The 25,933-nt window shown below is 52.4% G+C and overlaps 1 protein-coding gene across 2 annotated transcripts; it reads left to right on the top strand.

Annotated features, from left to right (window-relative positions):
• On the top strand, positions 1-25,907 carry Col6a2 (collagen type VI alpha 2 chain). 2 transcript variants are annotated; one of them, XM_038342772.2, is made up of 28 exons: positions 1-124; positions 6,911-7,059; positions 7,191-7,789; positions 7,991-8,011; positions 8,753-8,818; positions 10,083-10,136; positions 10,240-10,284; positions 10,606-10,632; positions 10,919-10,945; positions 11,034-11,078; positions 11,405-11,458; positions 11,885-11,947; positions 12,546-12,608; positions 12,783-12,872; positions 13,412-13,474; positions 14,005-14,067; positions 14,381-14,443; positions 14,856-14,918; positions 15,380-15,430; positions 15,793-15,828; positions 16,153-16,215; positions 17,332-17,394; positions 17,565-17,600; positions 18,047-18,092; positions 18,230-18,382; positions 18,543-18,995; positions 19,091-19,129; positions 24,872-25,907. In XM_038342772.2, exons 1-28 carry the CDS (start codon positions 96-98, stop codon positions 25,468-25,470), a joined length of 3,123 nt encoding a protein of 1,040 aa, XP_038198700.1. In that variant the 5' UTR covers positions 1-95; the 3' UTR covers positions 25,471-25,907. The 2 variants fall into 2 exon arrangements, with proteins under 2 accessions (XP_038198700.1, XP_038198701.1); XM_038342773.1 differs by lacking the exon at positions 24,872-25,907 and adding an exon at positions 22,313-24,865.
• Positions 25,908-25,933: the final 26 nt, after the last annotated feature.

Genomic DNA, 25,933 nt, shown 5'->3' with positions numbered 1-25,933 from the left:
CTCAGTCCCGGGCCGCCCCGGGTCCCCTCCCTCCTACCCACTCGGCGCCCGCATCTCGGGCCGTCAGGACCGGGCCTCTCCTCGGAAGTGCCCAGATGGCCTCTGTTTGGAAGTGCCAAGCCAGGTAAGCGTCATGTGGGGTCCAGCCTGACTGGGGGAGAGGAGGAACAGGGTTCAGGAGCTGCACCTCAGGGATCTACGGTGGAGGCTGAGTTCTCAGGGTTCACAGTTCTAGCCAAACCGACTGTCCAACCCCGGGGTTCTAGTATCCAGCTGGCCCCTAGTCTATGCTGTACATAGCCCCGTTGGTGTGCAGGTTTCCTCTTGGTCTGAACTCCACAGCTTTCTACTGACCACTGATGGTCCAGACTCTCCCTACTTCCCCAGTCCAGAGTGCCTGGCATCTGGTCAGACCCATGGCATTTCTAGCAGGTCTGAGTTATCTCTGGCCTGGAGGACATCTCCCGAGGGTTAAGGACCCTAAATTGCCTCAGTGGGAGGACATGGTGTGAGTTGGACTTGGACACAGCCCTGTTGTCCTCTCTGCAGGCCCCAGGAAAGGGGATTCCTCCTGGGGAAAGTAGCTGCCACTTGAACTAGCTCCTCAGATGGACTTCAAGGGTGCTCTGTGGTCTACAGAGGAGTCTCAGGTCCATGGGTGGGTGAGCCAGATGATCTCAAGGAGACACCAACCCTCACACTGAACCTCCTCAGTGCTTAGGGAGAGAGACACAGGAGCTGAGGGACCCTAAGATGAGGGGGACCCGAGTTAATAATATCTGTCACTCCCGGCTCCATCCTACCCCTGGGACTCCCTGGAGCACACCTGGAGCACCGAGGATAACAGTAGAGACGCCTCCCCTATAGACAGAACAGCCTATAGATAGAGCAGCACAGAACAGCCCTCGTGAAGCCTGGGTGTTCAGGGACTATCCTCATGCTCACCTGAAGACATGGAGCCAGTGCCACAGAGGGACCAGGTACCTTAAAGGGACATTTGAGGTCCAGATTAACTTGCTGGGTTTTTTTTTTTCCCAATTAAATAATTCAGGCTTTGAGGCCAGCACACACTTAGGAAGAAAAAGAAAAGGAAAGGAGCGTTTGAGAATTCCTTTTACAGATATTGGTGGTAAAGCAGGTATCTGTGGTCCCTTAGAGGGAAGGTAGGGCCAGGAACTGCACTTGGACCTAGGGTCCCAGGGAACAGGTGATGTCAAGTACCACAGACCAGACCGGGGGGGGGGGGGGGGAGGGGGGGTGAAGGCTGAGTATGGGAGTGTAGAGCAGCCATTCTGAGGACCGTGCTCTAGTCTTGGGGACAGTAAAATTCTCTGTCTAATGAAATGGTGTCAGGAAGCCGGCACAGACTTTGGAAGAAGCAGATGAGGCTGCTGCCACTTGGGCAGTTTGCTGGAGAGTGGGCTCCTTCCTGTCCAGCCGTGTTTTGCCAGCAAATCCAGACAGCTGTGCTTTGGAAGGGGCCTCTCAGCAGGACTTGGGAAACACTGGGCACCAGGGGCTTTCTGATAGACTCTCAGTGTCCAGGATGGGAAGAAGGACTGGGAATTTTCACAGACCCTGGCAGACACCAGCCATACCTGCCCTCCTGGAGGAGTTCTGCTTTCTGGTCTCAGATAAGGTCAGACTTAGAAGCACTTACTGGTCTCAGCTAGCAGGGAGTCTGGGCGCCTGGATACACAGTGTAGATTGACTGTTCACAACCCAAAGCACCCGGTTAAGATGTGGGAATGACATGCTTTGTAGAATGCAGATGGTTAGTGTGGTTTTTGTTTATGTGTTTGTTTTCCTTTTACATGGTTCCACATTTCAATAATTCAGCCTTGCCATGTCTCTTTCTGCTCATTTATGAAAAGTGTAAGAATCTAGGGAACCCCCACAAATAGACAGGGGTTGTGGGGTACCTTCCTAGTCCATGTGGCAGACAGGGAAACGATCATGAAGTGGGGAGCTCAGTTCTAGGAGCCCCTAGAGCATGTGTTGTCAGACACCCACAGAAGAAGTGGGGCGTTCTGTGTCCTTTGGTCACTGCTGATGTGCCCATCTTAGTGTGCAGTGCCTCACTGTGGGTTTGCTCTGCCTCAGTTATGCACCATGTGTAGGCTTATGGTGATTCGCCCGGCCACAGTTTCCTTGTGTTCCTAATAGATGTTCTTTTCTTTTCTTTCGTTCTTGTTTTAACTGCTTGGCTATGTGGTGAGACCCTGGGGAGGGAGGGGAAGAGCTAAATCTCTGTATTCATACTTTGAATGCATGAAGACATGGTCAGAAGTGAGAGAGTCATAACTTTCGGCAGTTCTGTTTATAATCTCTTGAGAAACCACCAAGGTTTTGACACCAGCTTCGCCACCTTACACTTTCATCAACAGGGTCCCCACCTTGTGCTTCATTTTGCATCATATCCCTACCACTTGTTATTTCCTGATTGGTTGGTTTCACTGAGAGAGAGAGAGAGAGAGAGAGAGAGAGAGAGAGAGAGAGAGAGAGAGAGAGAGAGACAGACAGACAGACAGACAGACAGACAGACATGTATACACTAGGGCTCAAACCTGGGACCTATGCATGCTAAGCAAATGCTCTACCACTGAGCCACACCCCCAATCCTGCTCTGTAGTTGTTTTTAATATTAAATAGGTGTATAGAACTGGTTAATGTGTTTCCACTTTCATCTATGATTAGAGTTTTCTTCAGAAAGTTTTTGTTGATCTAGCTAAATGTTTTGTCAATTTTGTTTGTATTTTCTAAGTATCAGGTTTAGTTTCATTGACTTTCTCCATTTTTCCTTAATATGAATCTTGTTTTCCCTCTACTCATCTTTACTATTCTCCACTCCCCATGGATTTACTTTGTTGTCTTTTCTCCTCTTCCTTACACTGTAAGGTGGGCTGTTGATGTGAGCTCTTTCTTAGCTTTGGTGTAGGCTCTTACAGCTGTGTGCCTCCCCTCTCAGCATTGCTTCTGCTGTATAAGTTTTGGAATTTGTTCACTGGTTTTTATTCATTTTAAGTGTAGTTGGGTTTTTTTTTTTCTTTTAAATCTTTGGTCCTTGGGGCCCACCACCCAGCTCCCAAATAAATCACACATGAAACTCACTCTTACTTATGAATGCCCGGACTTTGCTTGGCTTATTTCTAGACAGCTTTTTAAAAATTAAAAATTTAAAAAGCTGTCTACCTTTTTACCTTTCTTCTATATTTCTTTCCTTCTTACTCCGTAGCTGCCTATGTAGCTGTGTGGCTGGGTGGCTGAGTGGCTGGGTGGCTAGCCCCTGGCATCCTGCCTCCTTCTTTTCTCACTCCCCCCACTTCTCTCTCTTTATTCTCTCTGTCTGTAGCTCCACCTATCCCTCTCCTGCCTCACTGTTGGCCATTTGGCTCTTCATTAGACCAATCAGGTGTTTTAGACAGGCAAAGTAACACAGCTTTACAGAATTAAATGCAACGCAAAGGAATGTAACACATCTTTGCATCATTAAACAAATATTCCTTAGCATAAACAAATGTAACACATCCCAAACTAATATTCCACAACCCTTGTGTTTCTTTTTGTTTGTGGGTTGTTTTAGGAGCATAATGTTTAATTTCCACAATTTTGTGATTTTCCGAGTTTCCCCTTGTTACTAATGTCTAACTTCACTTCTCTGAGGCTGAAGAAGATCCATTTTTGGGCGTCTGTCTTGGCAAAGCTATTGACCTGGGCATTATTGTGTCTATCTCCCATTGCGGCAATCCTCTTCCCTCTGGACAATGTGACTTCCCAAGGACCTACAGGACTGAAACTTTATTCCCCTTATTCTCCTCTGTTCCCACTTTGGAGCCATACATGACAAAGCCGTGACATGACCAGAGGAAATTAGAAAGTTTCTGTAGGTGCCCGTGGACAGAAGCAGGTGGGGGGATCAGAAGGAGCCAGAAAAGGCTGATTCTTGTCACAGAGGGAGCCTGAAACAGTAAAACACAAACAAACAAAAATGTCAAGCCATCAGAGAGGAGGAGATTCTGAGGTCCAGAGCTACTCCATTATTATTATTATTATTATTATTATTATTATTATTATTATTAGACTCAAACCTTCAGTTTTCAGGAAACTATCACACAGAACATGAAAGAATGACACTTCATCCAGGATGGAAGAGAATTGCATGGGGAGATAAACAGTTGTCACATCAGTAGATGTACCAAGAAAGAAGGGGAGGCATAGCTCAGTGGTAGAGTGCCTAACCAATAAAGGGAAGAAATAAATCACTAGGAACTCTGTGTGAAAACAACTCAGTAGGTCTACTCGACAAAGACTTTAAAATAGTCATCTTTAAAATGTTTTAAGAACTAATGGAGGATATAAAAAAATTTGAAAAATAATGTATGAATGAAATGAAAATGTCAATGAAGAGCCAGAAATAACTAAAAATAAATGAAAAGATCTAAAAAGTGCAGATTTGAAATGCAAATTTTTACTAGAGAGAGTCAGAGGCATATCTGAACAACTGGAAGAGAGAATCAGTGAACTTGAAGACAGAAGAAGGGAAATAGCCTGTGGAAAGAGAATTCTTGAGAAAAGTGAACGAAGCCTAGGGGGCCCATGGAGCATCATTGAGATCAACAAAAGCTCTATAGGAGTCTCCTAGGAAGAGAGAGGGCGGGGAGCAGAGAGTTTGAAGAAATGATTTCTGGGGAAACTTCACAGATTTGATTAATGGCACGGATATAAACATCCAAGAAGCTCAAACTCCAAGCAGGATGAACTCAGAGAGGCCTACACAAATACCCATCATAATTTAACCCCAAGGATGACATCTTGAAGGCCGAAAAAAAAAAAAAAAAAAAAAAAAAAAAGACTTGTCAAGTACAAAGGAGCCTTGACAAGTTTACTGGTAGATTTCTCGTGGAATTTGAGTCCAGAGGCCAAGGGTTAATATAGTCAAAGTGCTGGAGGTAAAACATTATCAGCCAAGAAGCCTGTTTCTAGAAAACTGTTCTTTGAAAGTAAGGGAGAAACAGACCTTTCTAGAGCAACAACAACTGAGCAAGTTCATCATCACTTCCCTTCCCCTGAGAGGAATGCTAAGGGAAGCCCTGAAGGCTAACATGAAGGATGACGGACAATAACTAAAAGCCATAAGAAAACATAAATATCTCAGAAAAGGGAAATGTGGGCAACTGCTAAAAGCTGGTGTTACTGTAGCAGTGGAAGGGAGCTCCAGTGTTTGTTTTTGAAAATGATTTGAAAAGCTAATACATTTTAAAGGAAGCAATTATTAGTTTAAGAGCTGGTGTTTCAATTTTTATTTGTAATTTCAAAGTTTCTTTGCTATATAATTTAAGAAACTAGTACATTAAAATGTTAGTTATGGGGATGGAAAGATGGCTCATCTGTTCAGAGCACTGACTGATCTTCCGGAAGACCCAGATTTGTTTCCCAGCACCCACATGGCAGCTCATTACAGTATGTAACTCCAGTTGCAGGGGATTGAACACCCTCTTTTGGCCTCCTTGGGCACCAGGCACACATGTGGTGCACATACATGCATGCTTGCAAAATACCTATCCACATAAAATAAAAATTAAATAAAAATTTAAATATGTATTAGTTATGTTTTGAAATGACATATGGTCAGCCTTCTGTACTCACTTTTCCACATCTATAAATTCAATCAATTACTGATTGAAAATAAAATTCTGTCCATGCTGAATATTTACAGACCTTTTACTCCCTGTCAGTGTCTTTAAAATATCATATAACAAGTATTTATATAGAATTTCCATTGTGCTTGACATAAACACCAGTCTAAAGATGATTTCAAGCATATAGGAGGATATACATAAATTATATGCAAATACTGTAGCATATTATATAAGGGAAGTGTGCAGGCAGACATGGTGCTGGAAATGGAGTTGAGAGCTCTATATCTTGATCTGTAGGCAACAGGAAGTGAACTGAGTCACTGGGTGTAGCTTGAGCATTGGAGACCTCAAAGCCCCCCCCACAGTGACACACTTTCTCCAACAAGGCCACACCCACTCCAACAAAGCCACACCTCCTAATAGTGCCACACCCTATGAGCTTATGGGAGCCAATTACATTCAAACTACCACACTCCTGTATAGTCTATTTCATCTTTTTTTGAGATAGGATCGTGCTATGTAAACCAGCTGGTCTTGAGCTCATGGCTTCTGTCTCAGACTCCCAAATGCTGGGATTGCAAGTGTGTGTGTGCAATACCTGATATCTCCATCCTTAGCATCGAGTATGCTGTTCGCTGATGCTACTTATTTTTCAACTAAAATCCTGTAACATCTGAAATCAGGAGTACTTTCTGTGATTGAAGAAATTTCCCAGATGACAAGTTAGGACAGAATCTCCCCAGGAGCACCCACAGAGGGCCAAAGGCTGCCCCGAGTCTGCTGGCACCTGGTGGAAAGTCATACTAAAATTCACTGTACCTGACTAACCCTGACCCACTCAGTCCATACCAATGCCCATGTGAAAGAGGGACAGGCGATAGGGAACGGGGTATGCCCGGGTCCCACACTGAGCCTAGGACCTGCCCACAGACTAGTGAAGTGGGCGTGTGTCTCCCTCCTCCTATTCCCAGTGCAGGCCCCGGAGTGGGATGTGTAAAGAGACATACTCCCTGGTGTTTCCACCCCACTCAAATGATCCATCCATGTGTACTCTGCCCACAGACAACAGGGAAAGGCTGGATGTCTGAATCCAGCCTAGAACTGAGCCCTGCAGCCAGTAGAGAGTTGGAGAGCCACATTTCCCCTGTGGGTGGGGTGATAACATGGAGGCCCCTGTTTCCTCAAGGAATTACCAGCTATGTGCACCCCACCCTGGGAGGGCAGCCATGTGTTTGTGGGGGTGTCTGTAATGGTACCCTGTTTTATTGCAGGACATCAGGGCACATGACGGCTGTCAAGATGCTCCAGGGTTCTTTTTCTGTGTTCCTGCTTGGGGGGCTCTTGGGAGTCCTCCACGCTCAGCAGCAGGAAGTCATCTCTCCCGACATCACCACCACCGACAGGAACAACAACTGTCCAGGTACCTGGGCGGGGCTCTGGAGTTCTGGGACAGAGCTGTATTCATAGGGTGAGGGTGGGCTAGCCTCGACTTGGCAAGCCCTGACTGGTTTAACGTTGCCCGCGCCCCCCCTCCGCCGCCCCCAACTCCAGAGAAGGCTGACTGCCCCGTCAACGTCTACTTCGTGTTGGATACGTCGGAGAGCGTGGCCATGCAGTCCCCCACAGACAGCCTGCTTTATCATATGCAGCAGTTCGTACCGCAGTTCATCAGCCAGCTGCAGAATGAATTCTACCTGGACCAGGTGGCCCTGAGCTGGCGTTACGGTGGCCTGCACTTCTCGGACCAGGTGGAGGTGTTCAGCCCACCGGGCAGCGACCGGGCTTCCTTCACTAAGAGCCTCCAAGGCATCCGCTCCTTCCGCAGGGGCACCTTTACTGACTGTGCCCTGGCCAACATGACACAGCAGATCCGGCAGCACGGAAGCCGAGGGGTGGTCCACTTTGCTGTGGTCATCACCGATGGCCACGTCACAGGCAGTCCGTGTGGGGGCATCAAAATGCAGGCCGAGCGGGCCCGTGAGGAGGGCATCCGGCTCTTTGCTGTGGCCCCGAACAGGAACCTGAATGAACAAGGCCTGCGGGACATCGCTAACACCCCCCATGAGCTCTACCGCAACAACTACGCCACCATGAGACCCGACTCTACTGAGATTGACCAGGACACCATCAATCGCATCATCAAGGTCATGGTGAGCGGCTGGGGCAGAGGTTAAGGATAGTGTCCACTTACCAGTGAGGCAGCAGTCAGAGTCCAGTGTATCCCCCTGTGAGTGAGGCAGTTGGTGGAAGTCAGGGTCAAGTCCTCTCATATCCACCATCCCCACCCAGACGCAGGAAGCATCACACAGGTGCCCAGGCTCAGGCTAATCCCGTCTCTGTCTTTTCTGCAGAAACATGAAGCCTACGGAGAGGTGAGTTGTCCTGTCACTACAGCCCAGCCTATGCTGCCTGTTGGCAACCAAGACTGCTGACCCAGCAGAGGGCCAACACCGCACTCCTGATTGCCCAGGGCCTGGAGCAGACCGGAGCGGCAGAAGGACTGACGTCCACCTGCTCCATGGGGCCAGATACTCTTGAGCTTGCATGAAGCCCTATTCCATCCCTTGAGCTTGCATGAAGCTCTATTCCATCCCCGATCAAATCCAGGCTGTTGAATCCCTAGAGGGCAGGTACTAGAGTTATCTACCAAACACATGACTTCTGGAGAAGCTGAGGCATGTCTCAGACTGGAGTCTTTATCCAACCCAGACTGGAAGCCGTGTACCTGTCTCGGGGTCCTACAGCCTTGGATACCCAAAGTCCCACCCCACTCCTTCTGTAGAAACAAGCCATCCTAGAGCCGCTACTTCCAAGAACAGCAAATCAGTCCCTGTATACAGATGGTGCCTAGCCATGACCAGAGCTCATTGGTCCTTGTTACTGTCCGTCGTTGCTTATCGCAGCCTCTCTTACCCCAAACCTGGCTAGATTATTTGACTAATCATCGGCCCCCATCTATCTAGTACCCTGTGGGTCTGGTCCTCCTTCCACTCTGTCTGTATGGGTGTTTGGGAGCTTCCTCTGAGAGTCTGAGGTTATGCCTGTCCCCAGTCCATACCCAGCTGGGGACTTGTCCCACCAACCTGACCTGCTGTTTGTCCACCTCTTTTCAGTGCTACAAAGTGAGCTGCCTGGAGATTCCTGGGCCCCATGGACCCAAGGGCTACCGAGGACAGAAGGTAAGAGGCCTGGAGAGCGTGTGGCCCATGCTTCAGGAAGCCCCTGACCTGAGGGAATTCCACAATGAAGGCCAGCTGGCTGTGGATGACTCAGCACTTCCAAGCTTGGAAAACCTAAACTTCGGATTTTATCCATTCCCTTTTTAAATGGTATTTTGAGAAAAGTAGGAAATGTTTAAAAAGTTTTTTTTTTAAATATGCCACTTAAAATTCATTTGTGAAGTAAGCAGGCAAGGTTCCTTTCTGTCAGTGGCGTGGTTGCTGATTGACGTGAGGCATCCACTTGGAGGTTTATTTGATTCTAGGCTTTGAGGACTCTGCTTTGAATGGCTACCTGGCATTTTCCTAACAACGGAGCTGTGTAAAATAAATCCCTTCCGACTTCACCACCTTAGCATCTTTAACCAACAATTCACGTGTCAGAAAGCAGGGGGGTAGGAAGGAGATGACGCCGGTCACATGCTTAGGAAGGAGGTAGAGCATCCTTACACTTTTTGTGAGGACAGTGAGTGAGAGCCTCTACAGCAGCAGGTAGCCGGGTGAGATGTCTCCTGCGCCAGCCACTCCCTGGCATGGCTTCTTTCAGTCCTGACCACAAGTCATGCCCACCCTGCTATGGGGCCACCTTACCACTTACACAGAGGTGATCCAGCCCCCGGGAGGTGGATGACCCAGGTACTTCAGAGCAGAGCACAGCTGTGACCCCTTGCTCGGCTGGATCTCCTCCCTCCTCTTTCCTTTGCCTCTCTTCTCTGTCTCTGCATTTAAAGTGGAAGGGTATTAATAAATTGGTGCATTTATTGTGTGTGTGTGTGTGTAAAGTTAAGACTTTAGCTCCCTGGGAGTCTAATTTTATGTGGTTTTCTGAAGCTCCAATCTTTCTAGTTCTGTCAATCCATGTCGTGCCCATGCCAATCCCTTTCAAGAGGAATTAACGTCCCCATGAGTGCCATGCTGGCCTCTGGAGAGCCCAGGGTCAGCAGCGGTCTGGGCTATGGTACAGAGGTCCTGAGCCCCAGCATCCCCAGCTGAGAAGCTGCTCAGTCCCATTTGCAGTGTAGCTTCATGGAGAGCTATCTATCAAGTCTCTGAGAAGAGAGTCAGCAAGAGCCTGGTGGGGACCACTGGGGCTCTCAGGGGCATCTGACCCTATCCTTAGATGTTCCCACCTGGGAAGGGACCAACAGCTTCTGCCATACCACCTTTCGCAGATGACAGGATTCCCTTGCCTCAATTTATCCTTTACCCTGTCCTCTACTTTTAGGGTGCCAAGGGCAACATGGGAGAGCCAGGAGAGCCTGGACAAAAGGGGCGACAGGTAAGGTCCCCACATAGCCTCTGGCCCCCGACCCGACTCCCAACCACTCTCCCCACCTCCAGGGTTGGGATCACACCCAAGGTTCATTGTTCTTTCTTCACAGGGAGACCCTGGCATCGAAGGCCCCATTGGATTCCCAGGACCCAAGGCAAGTTCCCTACCTAGGGCTAGGATTGGGGAAGGGAAGTGGAAGAAGGTCAGTTTGGGTCAGTTCCCCACCCTGCCCTTGGGGACGTCCACAGCCCAGCCCCTGCTGCCAAAGAAGAGGAATTCCTTTGCAGTTTGAAGATCACTCCAAAACTATGCGTCCAGCCGGACCCCTCCTCTCTCAAGCATGCGTTCAGGACCCACATACAATTTCTAGGCATGACAGTCACTGCTGGCTGTCCTTCGCGTCTATCTCTCCAGGGTCCCACTGCACTTGCTGGCATGCCTTTGGTAACACACTGTCTTTTCCTTCTGCCCTTAGGGTGTGCCTGGCTTCAAGGGAGAGAAGGTAGGTTGGGATGCCGCACAGGGCATAGAGAGCTACTGTGCCCTGACAGCACACAGCCTGTGGGCTCCTGGAGGCAGAGCAAGGCTTCCCCTCTGCCTGGAGGCAGACCTAGGTCCCCCCACTGCCTGGAGGCAGACCTAGGTCCCCCCTCCTGCCTGGAGGCAGACCGAGGTTTCTGGCCTCATGTTTGGGCTGGGGAGGGGGGGCAATGTTCATTTGCACCCCAAAGACAACAGTGTCTGTGAAGCCTGGAAACTCACTAACACGTCACTTGCCTCCTGCACAGGGTGAATTCGGATCAGACGGTCGGAAGGTAAGCCTGAAGGGATGGGTGTGCCCTGCCATGCTTCTCCGAGGGAACACAGATTGGGACTAACCAGTCCTTTCTCTGTCTTCTCCAGGGAGCCCCCGGCCTAGCTGGCAAGAATGGAACTGATGGACAGAAGGTAGAGTCCCCAGCCCCACCCTGATTGCCAGCTACTGCCTCTCCCCACATGCTCATAAGTCTATTCTCACAGATACGTACTACACACACACACACACACACACACACACACACACACACACACGCATGTGCTGAGGACAGTCCACACCCATGCCCCTGGCCTGGCCCTGGGATTCTGTCATGGAGACAGAATGCAGCGAAGTGGGAATCACGTGACCGTTCTGTGTTCTGACTAGGGTACAGCTGGCCTGTCATACAAGGTCTGAGTGGTGCCATCACTGATGTGTGTACCTCAGATCTACCCTCTGATGTTCCCTCTTCTTTCAGGGCAAACTGGGCCGCATTGGACCTCCAGGTTGCAAAGGAGACCCAGGAAGTCGGGTGGGTAATTTCACCATCCTCCCTGTCTATCACATGAAAAGTCATTCAGGGGACATGACTACCAGGCTGGGCTGGAAGCAAGTCTTTGGATTCTCTCTTCTGCCCAACCTCTCCCTGCCTGGTCTTCACCCCAGTCTTGAGCTCTTCTAGTCTTGGGGTCCCTACCCACCCACCCCCAGGAGCCTATGAGCCAACCCTTGGACATACACAATTTCCAGACCAGGTGGAGCTCATGGTCCTAGGCTGGGAAGTTCTGAAACCTGGATGCCCATCGAGGGCAGTGTTAGGCATGGCTCCCGTGGAGCCAGGACCTCATAGCCTGAGTGAGCAGCATCTCTGGGGACGGCTCTGTGTCAGTGTTCTTGGCCTGTGGGAAGCACAACCCACTGTGGCAGCATTCAGAGAAGCCTTTCTCACCTCCCTCAGGGCCCCGACGGATACCCTGGAGAAGCCGGAAGCCCCGGCGAGCAAGGAGACCAAGGTGCCAAGGTAAGGACTTGTTAGTAGCTCTAGAACAGACTGTCACCACCCTCAGGAATTCCTGCTTTAGGGCTCCCTATGCCAGCTCACATCGGGGTGAGGGGACAGCCCAGAATGTGAAACCTAGCAGGGAGGTCCCGTCCTCAGATTCACTATTCAAGAGCAGGGTCACCTGTGGCACAGCCTGCCCACCTCCCCTTCCAATCTGGCAGAGACCCTGAAGGAAGCTCTAGTCACTGTAGTTCCTATTCCCTGAGGCCCTGTGACACCCCCCTTACCCTCGGTAGCCTAGACCTTTAGCCACAGAATAGGCAGCCTTTCCTAGGAGACCAGACCATGCCCCTTCTGCCTGCTTCCTCCTTTGACTCCCCTGCCTAGAAATCCTGCTGTCACCAGGGCCTCTCACATAGGGCCCCTTCCCCAGAGGGGGCAGCAGACTTTACACTGGGCTCATGGGCTGGTCTTTTGGGCACCATGGCAAGTTCCTCCCCCCGTTATGCCTATCATCCTGCGGGCTCCAAGGACATGGGGGAATTTCGATGATCCTGCCCCAATACCCAGTACCTGTCCATGTGAAAAGCTGATGTCACCCCCCCAACCCTTCCAGGGGGACGCTGGCCGCCCAGGACGTAGGGGACCACCAGGAGATCCTGGAGATAAGGGAAGCAAGGTGAGTTGCTGGCCTGCTCACTACCCTTGCCCAGGATGTGATCCACACGGTTCTATGCCCTCACACGTGTGGGGAGGGACGGTACAGAATGACTAAGGGAGACAGCATGTCCTAGCCCTGGTGCGTTCCTCAGCCACGCTCCCAGCCCTGCTGAATTGTCCCTGCCCCACACAGGGATACCAAGGCAACAACGGAGCTCCTGGAAGTCCCGGCGTGAAAGGAGGCAAGGGAGCGCCTGGCCCCCGTGGACCAAAAGGAGAACCCGTGAGCTTACCCTAAGTCTCTCAGCCTGAACCAGGCCCCTGCTTTGGGCTCTTCTGGGGCACCTCTGGGGCACCACTTTGGGCAGCAAGGTTGATGAAGGGCCACTGGCAAGTGGCACTGAGGATGGGCAGAACCCTCTGTTGCCCATCAGCCCTTTCCCTACAAAGCTTCCCCAGGGCTAAACATGGTGTAGGGAACCCCATCCCAGGGCTGAGCCTTAGAAGAGACAATCTGAGGAGGCCCAGTCAGGGAATGATCAGGAATGCCCATACTGGTTATCCAAGTCACATCCCAGTCATTGACCAGGACTTCCAGCCTGACCAGGAGCACCCACGCACCGAGTCCTGACTCCCCCGACTGGGACAAAGCTGACACAGAAGCAATATGAAGATAGAGCCACAACCCCAAGCAGATATCATCGGGAGGCAACACCAGGCTCAGGGTCCCCAAGTGTCCTAGGGAGAGCAGGGCTACAGGTGGCCCACGTGGCCCTCCCGGCCATCTCATTCTTCCCTCGTCCTCACGTCCACTCTCTACAGGGACGCAGAGGAGATCCTGGAACCAAGGGCGGCCCAGGCAGTGACGGTCCAAAGGGGGAGAAGGTGAGTTGCTCTGTAAGGCCCCAAGGGGTCTGCTCTGGACTCTCCCCAGAAAGCTGAGGGGCTTTGGTCCCTGCACTGTCTGAGACAGTAAGAACCAGACAGGCGAGCTCCCACTCCCAGCTACTGTGAGGCTTCTGGAAGGGTGCCGCCCATCCTCTATGTGCCCTCTACAACTACTTAGGCTGCATACTGCTCCATCTTCCAGTATCTCCACTGCAGACATACATGTTCCCGCAGCTCCCACTGCCACAGTGGGTGGCAGTGAAGTTCTCCTCTGAGCTGGTTAGGGTCCCTTCGCCCCTGGAGTGGCCTCAGCAGGGCCGAGACTGTTGGTCTGTGGGGATGAGGGGATGTCAGGAGGAAGGACGCTGCCATTCTGACATCGCACTTCGCACACCAGTGTCTTTGTCCTAGTGGACTGAATAGCTCGTTCCTCTAACCCCATCACCCCATCCCCCTCATACTGCCTCTGGAGAGGGGAACTCGGAGTTACTCCCTGGCAAAGCCTGACCAGACCTGTCTTCTCACAGGGAGACCCTGGTCCTGAGGGGCCTCGAGGCCTGGCTGGAGAAGTTGGCAGCAAAGGAGCCAAGGTATGCAAAGCAGGGGGTGGCAGATACCAGACAGAAGGGGGCTATCTCCAGGACAGGAGGAGCAAAGGCCAGGGTGGAGGAGGCTACACTTACAACAGGGAGTAACAAAGGCCAGGCTGGAGGAAACTGTGCCCCATAATCTTCCTGCTCCATTTAACTGTCTAGCAGACCCAGCCAAGGCAAGACCACTGGTGGGCAGTGGGCCCAGGGCAGCTTGACCTCACCCTGAACCACGGGGTTGAGGTCAGGACTCTGTAGATATACTATTAGACCGCAGCACCTCACCATCTTCCCCCATTGCATTTCTTCTCAGGGAGACAGAGGTTTACCTGGACCCAGAGGCCCCCAGGGTGCTATTGGGGAGCCTGGAAATCAGGTTGGTAGCAGGACACTAGAAGCCCTGAGGCTATGACAGCACCCTGCCCCACTCCTAACCCCGTTCTCACCCCCTAACTTCTCTACCCACTTCAACCCTCCACCTGTTCCCTATCTTGTTCCATGACTCCCTACTCCCTACCCTTCCCCCAACCCTTTATCAACTCCCCACTCTGCCCCAGGCCCCTAGTCCACTCCCAACTCTGCCTCCAGGCCCATAGCCCACTCCCCATCCTACTCCACAGTCCTACAAACCCACAGTTACCTACTCCCCACTCATCCGAACCTCCAACCCCAGGCAAGGTGGTGGCCCTGGTGCCAAGACCTACCATCTTCTCTGAGCTGGTCAAAGCAGGTTAGGTCATCACCATTTCAGGTGACAAGGCCACCTCTGACTGCTCTCCTGCCCTCAGGGATCTCGAGGAGACCCTGGTGATGCTGGACCCCGTGGAGATTCAGGACAGCCAGGTCCCAAGGTACGTACCTTCCTCCTGTCAATATGAGATGGGGCCCAAAGGAATTGCCTGTGAAGGAACCCAACAGGAAGGTTTCAAGAGAAGCTTGGAGGCCTGGAGGAAGAGAGAGGCCTCCAGTGAGCCTCCTATTCCCAGCTCCTAGTGAGACTGGAGAGCAGCTGGAGACCATGCACCCTGTCTTCTGCCCTCCCCAGCAATGGCCTGCCTGGGAAGATGGCAGGGTCCTGAGGGATGGATAGCCATATGGGTCTTGCATGATACTAGTGGCCTCTCTGGTGTGTGCCACAGCCCCTGATTGATCTGGCATATCAATCACACACACTCCCATCCAGAGGTGGACAAGCAAGGCAAGGCTTGCACTTTCTATTTCCACCCTACACAAGATACCCCAGTCCTCATCTGCACTATTTGGACACCACCTCCTCCTCAGTCATTTCAACTAACTCAACCTTCTCCTTCAGGGAGATCCTGGAAGGCCTGGATTCAGCTACCCAGGACCCCGAGGAACACCCGTGAGTCATGGCGTAGAGGAAGAACCCCCAGGAAAACCCTGTGGACTGGGCCCCAAGGCTTCTGTGGTTCCCTTGATATGGGACTAGGAATAGGGAGGGGGCAGGGGCCACCTGTCACTTGGTGCAAAAGCAGATCCAGCCAGCACCCAGAGACGCCAGGGGTCAGACATAGCCCAGGATTGGCTCAGCATGTGTGGGTCTGTGGCCTTTACCTGAGGTGTGTGTGAGCTTCTATACAAATTCTGATATCCAAGAAATCATGAGGGATGACCCCAGCTCCAGGGGATGGTGGGCTTCTCTGCCTGTGGTGAGACTTGGGGTCTGTGACTGAGCCACCTGTCGGACCTTTGCTTGCTTCACAGGGTGAAAAAGGAGAGCCCGGCCCACCAGGCCCTGAGGTACGTGGGGGTCTCATTCCACTTAGCCTTTTTCTGGTGGGGTCATGGGAGTCCTGCATGCCATGTCCACTTGGGAACCATCTTTTGGGCATGTCCTTGGCCCAAGACAGGCCACATGAGCCCTGGCTGGGCTTTAACTGGTGGTGGTTCCTGTGTTGTATCCTTTTCCAAACAAAACCCAGGGCTTTCCTGAAAATGCCCAGAACTCTGACTGTGGTTTGTGCTACCTCCAAACTCCTGGAAGTCTGTGGGAGGTCCTGTCGTGTGGGGTGGGTGGATGTATGCCACCCACTGCCCACAACTAACATATGTCCTGTGTCACAGGGAGGCCGAGGAGACTTTGGCCTGAAAGGAGCACCCGGAAGGAAGGGAGAAAAAGGCGAGCCAGTGAGTGTCACCATCCTATGCCCAGGGCAACAGGCTAGCGCATGAGGCAGGCCTGAGATTCCTGGGGAAACACCCAGCCTGTCTGGCACCAAGCCCTTGATGGGAATGGTCAAACTCAGAGGCCTCCTCTGCTTTTCACCCCATCCTCAGCCAGCACCTCCTACTGGTCCTTTGGCACAAGCCTGGCCCATATCGTCTTCACTTCCATGTCCCTAGCACCCTTGGGTATCTAGATGGATGTATGGATGCAGGAGGAACAGTGAAGGCAAGACAGCACAATTATGGATGGGTGGCAGATGATGGTGGATGGATGAATGGATGGATGGATGGATGGATAGATGGGTAGATGGGTGGGTGGGTGAGTGGATGGATGGATGGATGGATGGATGGATGGATGGATGGGTGGGTGGATGGATGGATGGGTGGATGGATGGATGGATGGGTGGGTGGGTGGATGGGTGGGTGAGTGGGTGGGTGGGTGGGTGGGTGGGTGGGTGGGTGGATGGGTGGGTGAGTGGGTGGGTGGATGGATGGGTGGGTGAGTGGGTGGATGGGTGGGTAGGTGGGTGGGTGGGTGGATGGGTGGATGGGTGGATGTTGGATAGATGATGGATGGATGGATGATGGATGGATGGATGGGTGGGTGGGTGGATGGGTGGATGGGTGGATGTTGGATAGATGATGGATGGATGGATGATGGATGGATGGATGGGTGGGTGGGTGGATGGATGGATGGATGGATGGATGGATGGATGAGTGGGTGGGTGGAGTTGGCAGTTCACTGGAGGGATGGTAGGCTGGTGGACAGGTCATGGATAAATGGGTAGGTAGACTGGGCACACAGAGTGACTAGATGATCCTGGGATGTAGCAGCGTGAGTTATCCCCTTACTATCTTTGAGTTCCTCAGTGGCCTTCTACTCTCTCTTGCCTACCAGGCTCTGATAACATCAGCTCAGGACATTCCTGGAGTGATATCAGATTTGGGATAAAATGGTGATGCAGTCCTTCATACTACTGTACTCCCAGCAAAGGCCATTGACAGGGGAATCAATATGTCTATGGGGCAAAGACACCTCCCAGGGCTATACTGAGCCTACTTCCTTATCCCCCCCAGGCTGATCCTGGTCCCCCTGGTGAACCTGGCCCTCGAGGACCAAGAGGAATCCCAGGACCTGAGGTAAGCCGCCTCTGTCCCTTAGGTCCATAGCTCCTGGGCCAGCCAGGCTGATGTACATAGAGCATCCTGGTTCTGCCCTTAGTGGGCCCATGAGTCAGTACTGAGTAGTGGCATCAGGAGCAACTTGAACCCAGCTGTTTCACCTCTCACTGCTGTTCTTTGTCTTCCAGGGAGAACCTGGCCCTCCTGGAGACCCTGGTCTCACGGTAGGTGTCACGTAGTGTGGAGTCAGGATCCTTGTTTGTAAGTGTCCATCTCTCTTCTAAAAAGCAAAATCCAAGAGCATCAAGTACAGAGGGTTGGCAAGAGAAAAGTCAGAGGAGGAGCTCAGAGGGCAAAGTTAGCAGGCATCCAGGCAGAGGTCAAAGCCAACAGGTTTGAGGTTGACCAGAGACAAGGTCAGAAGATGAATCAAGGCTGGCAGGAGGTTGAAAGGGCAGAGTCAGCAGTGATCATGTTGGCAAGGACAAGACCTTAGGGTAGGAGTTAGTGGGTAGAGTTGGCATGGATAAGGTCATAGGGCAAAGCTGGAGATGTAGGTACCTCTACTCCACATATTGGCGCAGACACCGGAGTCAGGGACTCCTATGGAAGCTCTCAGGCGGTGGCAGGTGCTCCCTGCCTAAATGCACCCACTGGGGCTGTGTTGCAGGAATGTGACGTCATGACCTATGTGAGGGAAACCTGCGGGTGCTGTGGTGAGTTGGCCTAGTGCCAGAGTGCAGGAGGGATGGAGTGTATGGGGTGGGATCACTCAGGGTATCCTTGGCCCTGTACCCTAAGGGTCTTCCCACGCTCTACCTACTAACCTTGTCATCCCCCCACACACTTCCAGACTGTGAGAAGCGTTGTGGTGCCCTGGATGTGGTCTTCGTCATTGACAGCTCTGAGAGTATTGGCTACACCAACTTCACCTTGGAGAAGAACTTTGTCATCAATGTGGTCAACAGGCTGGGCGCCATTGCCAAGGACCCCAAGTCTGAGACAGGTCAGTGAAAGCCATGAAGGACCCTGAGGCAGAAACCAGATCCCTGCCTCGAGCCAGGATCATGGCTTTGCCTGTGATTTCATTCAAGTTGGTCATGCCCAGGTCACCAAGATGGGAAAACAGGCTGGTAGACACTGTTCCCGCTTTTGTACCCTTGTAGGCACACGCGTGGGTGTGGTGCAGTACAGCCACGAGGGCACTTTTGAGGCCATCCGGCTGGACGACGAGCGAGTCAACTCCCTGTCCAGTTTCAAGGAGGCTGTCAAAAACCTCGAGTGGATTGCCGGTGGCACCTGGACGCCCTCTGCCCTCAAGTTTGCCTACAATCAGCTCATCAAGGAGAGCCGGCGCCAGAAGACCCGGGTGTTCGCCGTGGTCATCACAGATGGGCGCCACGACCCCCGCGATGATGACCTCAATCTCCGGGCCCTGTGTGACCGAGATGTCACCGTGACAGCCATCGGCATTGGTGACATGTTCCATGAGACACACGAGAGTGAAAACCTCTACTCCATCGCCTGTGACAAGCCGCAGCAGGTGCGCAACATGACACTGTTCTCTGACCTGGTGGCTGAGAAGTTCATCGATGACATGGAAGACGTCCTTTGCCCAGGTGAGTGGTGACACCTGGTACCTTTACCCCAACAGGCTAGTAGGTGACCACCGAGGGCCCAGCAGGAACTAATAGAGACCTCTTCTCTCTTCTAGACCCCCAGATCGTGTGTCCAGAACTTCCCTGCCAAACAGGTAATACGGGTGCCTGAGACCCTAACCCCAGACAAGCAGAGCAGGCCCAGCATCCTTGCTGTTCTAATAGCCAGGGATGCTGCAAGGAACTGTGCAGCCTCAAGGGTGTACCATGGTGGAGGTGCTTCCTTGGGGAGAAACCCTTGAAGCTCACCCCTGACATGGTAGAGTCAGAAGCTCAGGGTGAAAACTGGCTCCTGGGAGCATATAGTGTCATCCTGAACCCCTGTATGGTACCATCTTGGCAGAGACTGCTGGCCTGGCTGTGCTTGACTCTTGGCCACTGACCAAAAAGGCATTTCAAGACAAAGGGAGTCTCATCCAAGAGTCTGAAGTCTCCCTACCACTGGGGACTCTCCTTTTGGTCCATGGGGGCCAGGCCCTGGACAGACTTAGCTAAAAGAACCATCTGTTTGCCAGGGCCTGGCAAGCTCTTGTCAAAAGATACAGCCCTAAAACTGATGGGCCGAATGGCTAGTGTAAGATATGGGGGAGGTGGGGGCAAGCATGCTGATGCCCACCAGTAGTGGCTTTGCTTCTAATCCTGCGGCTGCCTTTGTGGCCTTCCTAGTAAGAAGCTGGAACCCGAGCTGCTACTCTCAAGGGAGCGTAGAGGGGGTCCCTGAAGTGCTGAAAGTTCCTGCCAATGCCTCCCCAGACACTGCTGCAGAATAACTGGGCAAGAGCCTCAGGGAGATGGGGCCTTGGGAGCCTTGCAGTCTGCTCTGCAAGCTCTGCCCCTCCCAGGAGCATTGAGTAGGGGGGTGGGATGGTTTTGGTGGCCTGCTGTAGAGCTGGGCCACAGGTAATTGTTCTTGTAAGGCCCACACTATGCAGCTGCATCTCCTTGCAAAGTCTCGACTTTCTTGGCCCCTCCCAAAGACAAGGTGGCCACTGAGCATGAGCACAGGCCCTGAAACCACCCAACAGAAGGGACCATGTGGACTGGGAGTCAGGGTCTCACATTATTCAGCAGAGATCATTACCAAGAAAGCACTCTCAGGGTTTGCCTTGGCCTCAGCCACCCTGGGGAGGATTGTGTAAGGCTCAGAGCACTGACCTCAAGTTGCTAGCTCTGGTATCTGTCAAAGGCTAGGGGCCATGTCTGCAGGGAGACCCCCAACCCCAGCTCCTGGCACCTTGATTAGCTCCCAAGTGAACTGTACCTTTGGTATTGGACTGTAGCGCAGTATTGTACAGGATGTAAACCTTTAGTGAGGTTTGTGTAAGGGAGGCTAATGCCACAGATGGCTCCATCCCTGCATCAAAGAAGCCAGACCTTGATCCCTGAGTCTTGCCCCAGATCGTAGTGGAAGATGTCCAAAGTGTGACACCAGCTGTGGGGTTCTGTGGCTGTCTTTAGGGAGTAGAAAGTTCCCCCTTGTTGAGCTTTGTCATCAGGACAGGAGGTGTTGAATCTTGTCATGTGCTTGTTCGTTGGTGACTCCTCATGAGGTTTCTTTAGCTTTGAAAGCAATGGTCAGTCATGTTGATTTTCTATTGTTGGGTGAGCCTTGTTCCTTGAGGCACAGCCCTGGCTCGTGGTCTACTTCGGTTTTGCCTGCTGAATGTGGTCAGCTCATGCCTTATGGAGGAGAGTTTGCCCGTGTTCAAAGAGCTGTCTCTCTGCATCTTCCATCCTGGTGATGTCTGTGTCTGGATTGTATAGGGTGACTCTGGGTGACAGGGTGCAGTGGCTCCAGGATGGGGGCCAGGATCAGACAGTTTCTACCTGTGGGCACACCATTTCTGGAGGGTGGCAAGATCAGGAGGAAATGGGGATAGCAGCCTACACTAAGAGCTTAGGACCCCACAAAGCGCTCCTTACTAGGTCCCCCCCCCCATTTCCCAGTGCCTTAACCCCTTCTACTGACCTTATAAAGCACATTTGCATTCACTGCTATAGAAATTTCAAGGTGAATTAGGTATGGTGTCTGGGGACACAGTGACCTTAGACGGTGTCTTTACGAGTGAGGTCCTGGGTGAGCGTGCTTGTGAGCATTTCTGATGTGAACACAGTGTTAACAACACACTTCCAACTCTGACATAGCCCTGATCCTCTGAGCCAAGTAGCCAGCCCTGTCCACCCAGAAGCCTGCCTCAGGCCAGGCCTGGGGTCAGTCCTTAGGGACTGCTGAGAGTGCCTGACAAGCTCAAAACTGCAGCGAGAAAGTTAGTAATGACCATGGCATCAAAGACCGCAGTGAGACGAGCACAGGTTGTGGAGAAAATAAATAAGAGCCTTTAGATAAGGAAGTGTCCTCAGGGAGGCCCAGGGTCCTGGGGCCTGGTCCTGTGTTGGACACATTTGGGTTTCCTCATGCCTCCTTGGTTACCAGAGAAAAGGGAGTGAGTTTGGCCATGACATCCATTGAGTCAATCCCTTCTGATCCAGCAGGCGCTGGAAGCCAGAAAGAGGGAGGAGTAAGGGGGGAGGATAAGAGGCAGAGAGAGGAAGATGCAACAAAGGAGAGAGGAAGGGAGGAAGGAAGGAAGGAAGGAAGGAAGGAAGGAAGGAAGGAAGGAAGAAAGAAAGAAAGAAAGAAAAGTAGAGGCACAAAGAGAAGGGAGGGGACAAAGGGACAGAAGCAGAAAGGGATGCAGAGGAAGAGGCAGATGGAGACACAAAAAAGAGAAGGGGAAATAAGAGACGGGAGAAGAAGGGGGAAGAGAAGGGATGGCGAGGAGGAGAGGAGGGAGGAAGAGAGGCTCTTGCTCTCCCATGAGGTCCGCACCACTATCTCGGACCCTCAAGGACAGGTCCTGGGAAAGCAGGTCATGTCTGGGACAAAGTGTCAGCGGTGTGGTTCTGTCTGTGGGCGCTTTCCGGAGCTGACTTGTTTAGGGATGCTGAGACAGAGCACTGAACTGGAGAAGTTTAAAAGATTTGTGCACGTCTCTCTGTTGGGTTTGGGCGCTAATGCTCCATGCTGAGTTTCCCTCGAGCTCTATGGACACCCCCAAACTGCTACAAGGCTAAGTCTCCTGGGCTGTGCTGCTTGCTCTCAGCTTCTTTACCCCAGCAGGCCTCCTGCCTAGGCCAGATACCACCACCTGCTCAATCTCTCCCTGGCTCGCTTTCTTTGGTCCTAACTACTGTCTGTGGTCAGAGGCCTAAGGAGGGCTGGAGGCTAGCCATATCCACTGGAGCCCCTAAAGTCTTCTCTGGACACTCCCTTACAGATGAACCATGGCCTGGCAGCAAGCCCCCGGTCACCTTCCTCCGCACGGAAGAGGGTCCGGACCCTACCTTCCCCAAGACCATCCCCTTGATCCAGCAATTGCTAAACGCCACGGAGTTCACTCAGAACCCATCTGCCTACTCCCAACTGGTGGCTGTGATGGTCTACACCGCCGAGAGGGCCAAGTTCTCCACAGGGGTCGAGCGGCAGGACTGGATGCAGCTGTTTATTGACACCTTTAAGCTGGTGCACAGGGATATTACAGGGGACCCAGAGAGTGCCTTGGCACTCTGCTAAAGTCCTCGGGTTCACCATGAGCAGACAGCCCAAGCTAACCCCTCAATTCTTACAGCTTCCCAGTGCTGCCACCATAAACTTAGGCCCTAGGCAACAGGGACCTGCCCTCCTAGTCCTGAGGCCAGAGTCTAAGTCTTTACTGTTATTCTTTCTGGAGGGACCTTCCTACTTCCTCCAGCTGCTGGCAGAGCTGCCATCCTTAGCTCGTGGGCACACTACTCCACTGTCACTTCCATCTTCCCATAGCCTCTCTTTGTATCTGTGTCCCCTCCTTGTCTGTCCCCCTCATTCCTCTTTTTTTTTTTAAACAAAGACTTCAGTGATTGGATTGAAGGCCCACCTTAAACCTCAGAAGTTCACATCTGGCAAAGGACTGTAAAGGACATTAATATTGATGTTCCTGAGATGTAAACTTCTGGGCATCTTTCAGCTGAGCACACCAGCTCAGTCAAACTGAGCTACTCTGTGTTTGAAAGCACAGATTGGGATGGGGTGCTATCTGAGTTCTTGGGGAGGCCCCTCCTTTCCTGCTTCTGATTGGGGTTCATGTTGACGTCAGGTATGTGTTTATAGCCTGCAAAACCATAAGGATGTAACAAGGGCCTTAAGGTACCTCCGCTTCTGTCATGCCCAGTAAATCAAAGTACCAGAGGTACCAGAGCAGGTCTGCCGGTGTGCCCCCAACACCTGCATGCCCAGCCAGGTCTCTGGATGTATGAAGGCATCATGAGAGTATCCGACAGGCAGAGCTTTTGATACCCTCAGTCACGTGACTGAGAACCATAAAGGCATCCTCTCCCCAGTGTGGGGACTGAGCTCAAGGGACCTCATCAGCCTGGACTGATGTCCTTGTTCCTGTCTGTGCCCCTCTAGCCCAGGGTGAGACCTATCCTCCTGGGAGGGTGACATCCTATCCCTGCTATGAGGTCACAGGTAGAAGAAAGGACCCCACAGACATGGAATGCAGAGATCCCTGAGTCCCCAAACTCCCAATTACAAATGGATCTTCACCAGTCTCTCCTGGGTTCCCCCAGGCCAAAAACCCCTGCTGTATGTCTGCCTCTGAGTTTGTAGTAGTAGCTGTGAGGGTGCCTGTCCGTTATGAGCAGCTAGGAAGTCCAGTTGTCTCCCAAAAACAACTTTCTAGACACTCTGAGCAGATCTGAGCAGATCCCAGGGATGATGACGGGACATGACTAGCAAGCTCTGTAAAAAGACCGACCCTATCTGCAGGCAATCCCTGGCTCAGGGCTCAGTCTCAGGGGGAGTGAGCCGTGTTAAGCATGTTATAAAAAGATGAAACTTGTAACTTGATGCATTGCTATGGTCAAATAGCAAGTTTGACTAGTATACACAGGGATGGACCCTCACGTACCACTGGGGTTGGGTGGGGTGGGGGGGTGAGCATTCTGGCAGCTGGGGCCTGCCTCAATATCTGTGGTCATACATGACTGGAGTCAGGCTATTCTCAATGCGATTCCCTGGGGTCCCAAATGGCTGGGCCATGGCAGCATGTACAGGTGAGCCAAGCTCATCTTCCTCTAGGGAGAGCCTAGATGGCTGCCTGGTGAATAGGGAGCCAGGCCCCAGTCCGTGGTCTCCGACACGTGCGTGGTGGTATAAGTGTGGCCTGGCTTCCATAGTACTACGTGTCAGGGCTAGTGACCATCCCCTAGAGGAAAGCATCTCTTCATGTCAGTGAGGCCACAAAGGGACTACCTGGACTCCTTCAGCCATACCCTAGCAGCATACCAAAGCTACAGTAAGGGCCAGGACATATGGGCCCTTCCTCTTTCTGGGCAATGTGTGACTCAGACAGATTGCTCAAAAGTAAGTGGCCCCTGGGAGAGGGAGTTAGGTCCAGAGGCCCTATCTTACCTCCCAAGAAAGATGGCCTTTATGTGAGTAACTTTATCTTGGGCTGAGGGTGGTCTTTGGGCTGTTGAGGGTCCCAGAGGTAGCTGGTTTAGGCTGAGACATGCTTGGTGACAAAAGATGGATCTTCTGGCCTCTAGCCAGATCTCTAGTCCTTTAGTTTGGGACCACTTAAGAGACAATCCCAGGGAATGGCAAGCAGACTCCCAAAGGAGCCTGAGCCAATTACATCACCTGAGACGGCTCTGCTGAGGTCCATTGTAGCTGTGGGTGAAGCCCCAAAGTCCCATGATCTGGGATCCAGTGGGCAGAGTGCAGGCAGAGATGGGATGAGTCTCGAGCTGGCCACCCCTTGCCTGCCTGGGCCCACCTTACGTCTTCCCTGCAGAGCTCTATGTGGCCCAGTGCACACAGCGGCCTGTGGACATTGTCTTCCTGCTGGATGGCTCGGAGCGGTTGGGCGAGCAGAACTTCCACAAGGCCCGGCGCTTCGTGGAGGAGGTATCGCGGCGCCTGACTCTGGCACGGAGGGACGATGACCCGCTCAACGCCCGCATGGCCCTATTGCAGTACGGCAGCCAGAATCAGCAGCAGGTGGCCTTCCCACTGACCTACAACCTGACCACCATCCATGAGGCACTGGAGAGAACTGACTACCTCAATTCCTTTTCTCACGTGGGTGCCGGCATCGTGCACGCCATCAACAATGTGGTGCGGGGTGCACGGGGAGGGGCGCGGCGTCACGCAGAGCTCTCCTTTGTCTTCCTCACGGATGGCGTCACGGGTAATGACAGCCTGGAGGAGTCGGTGCACTCCATGCGCAAGCAGAATGTGGTGCCCACCGTGATCGCTGTGGGCAGCGACGTGGACATGGATGTGCTTACCAAGATCAGCCTGGGTGACAGGGCGGCCATCTTCCGGGAGAAAGACTTTGACAGTCTGGCCCAGCCCAGCTTCTTTGACAGGTTCATCCGCTGGATCTGTTAGCACCTGCCCACCGTGCCCACCCATCCCTCCTCCATCTCCTCTCTGTGGTGCTAACAGGACCCCAGCTCGGCCAGTCCACGCTGGACTGTACACTGGGTTTCCTGGAGAGTGAAAGCCCTTCTCCCAAGGTCAGGACAGGAGGACTCTGGACCCAAGCCCCCTTGCCATCTTCAGCTCCCTCGGTGTCCCCTCCCACTTCTCCATCCTACTATACCTTGTCCTTGAGCATTGGAGGACCCCAGAGTTCCCCCCGCTGCCTTTGCCTCTCCACTTCCCCCTCCTCTTCATGCATCCCACATTCCCTTCCGAGGCTGTCTGCTGGCCTGCACCAGTCTTGCCCAGGGCCCTGCCCTTCTCTGCCCATTATTTCCTATATCAGATCAGACCTGAGAGCCCTGTGTCACACACCCATTGGCCCAATAAAGGTTTTGAACCTCCCCGCTGCTGCCAGATCCCCAGTGTC

Source organism: Arvicola amphibius, chromosome 9 (assembly GCF_903992535.2).
Source record: "Arvicola amphibius chromosome 9, mArvAmp1.2, whole genome shotgun sequence".
NCBI classification, from domain to species: domain Eukaryota; kingdom Metazoa; phylum Chordata; class Mammalia; order Rodentia; family Cricetidae; genus Arvicola; species Arvicola amphibius.
This window is presented reverse-complemented; position numbering and strand designations above follow the sequence as displayed.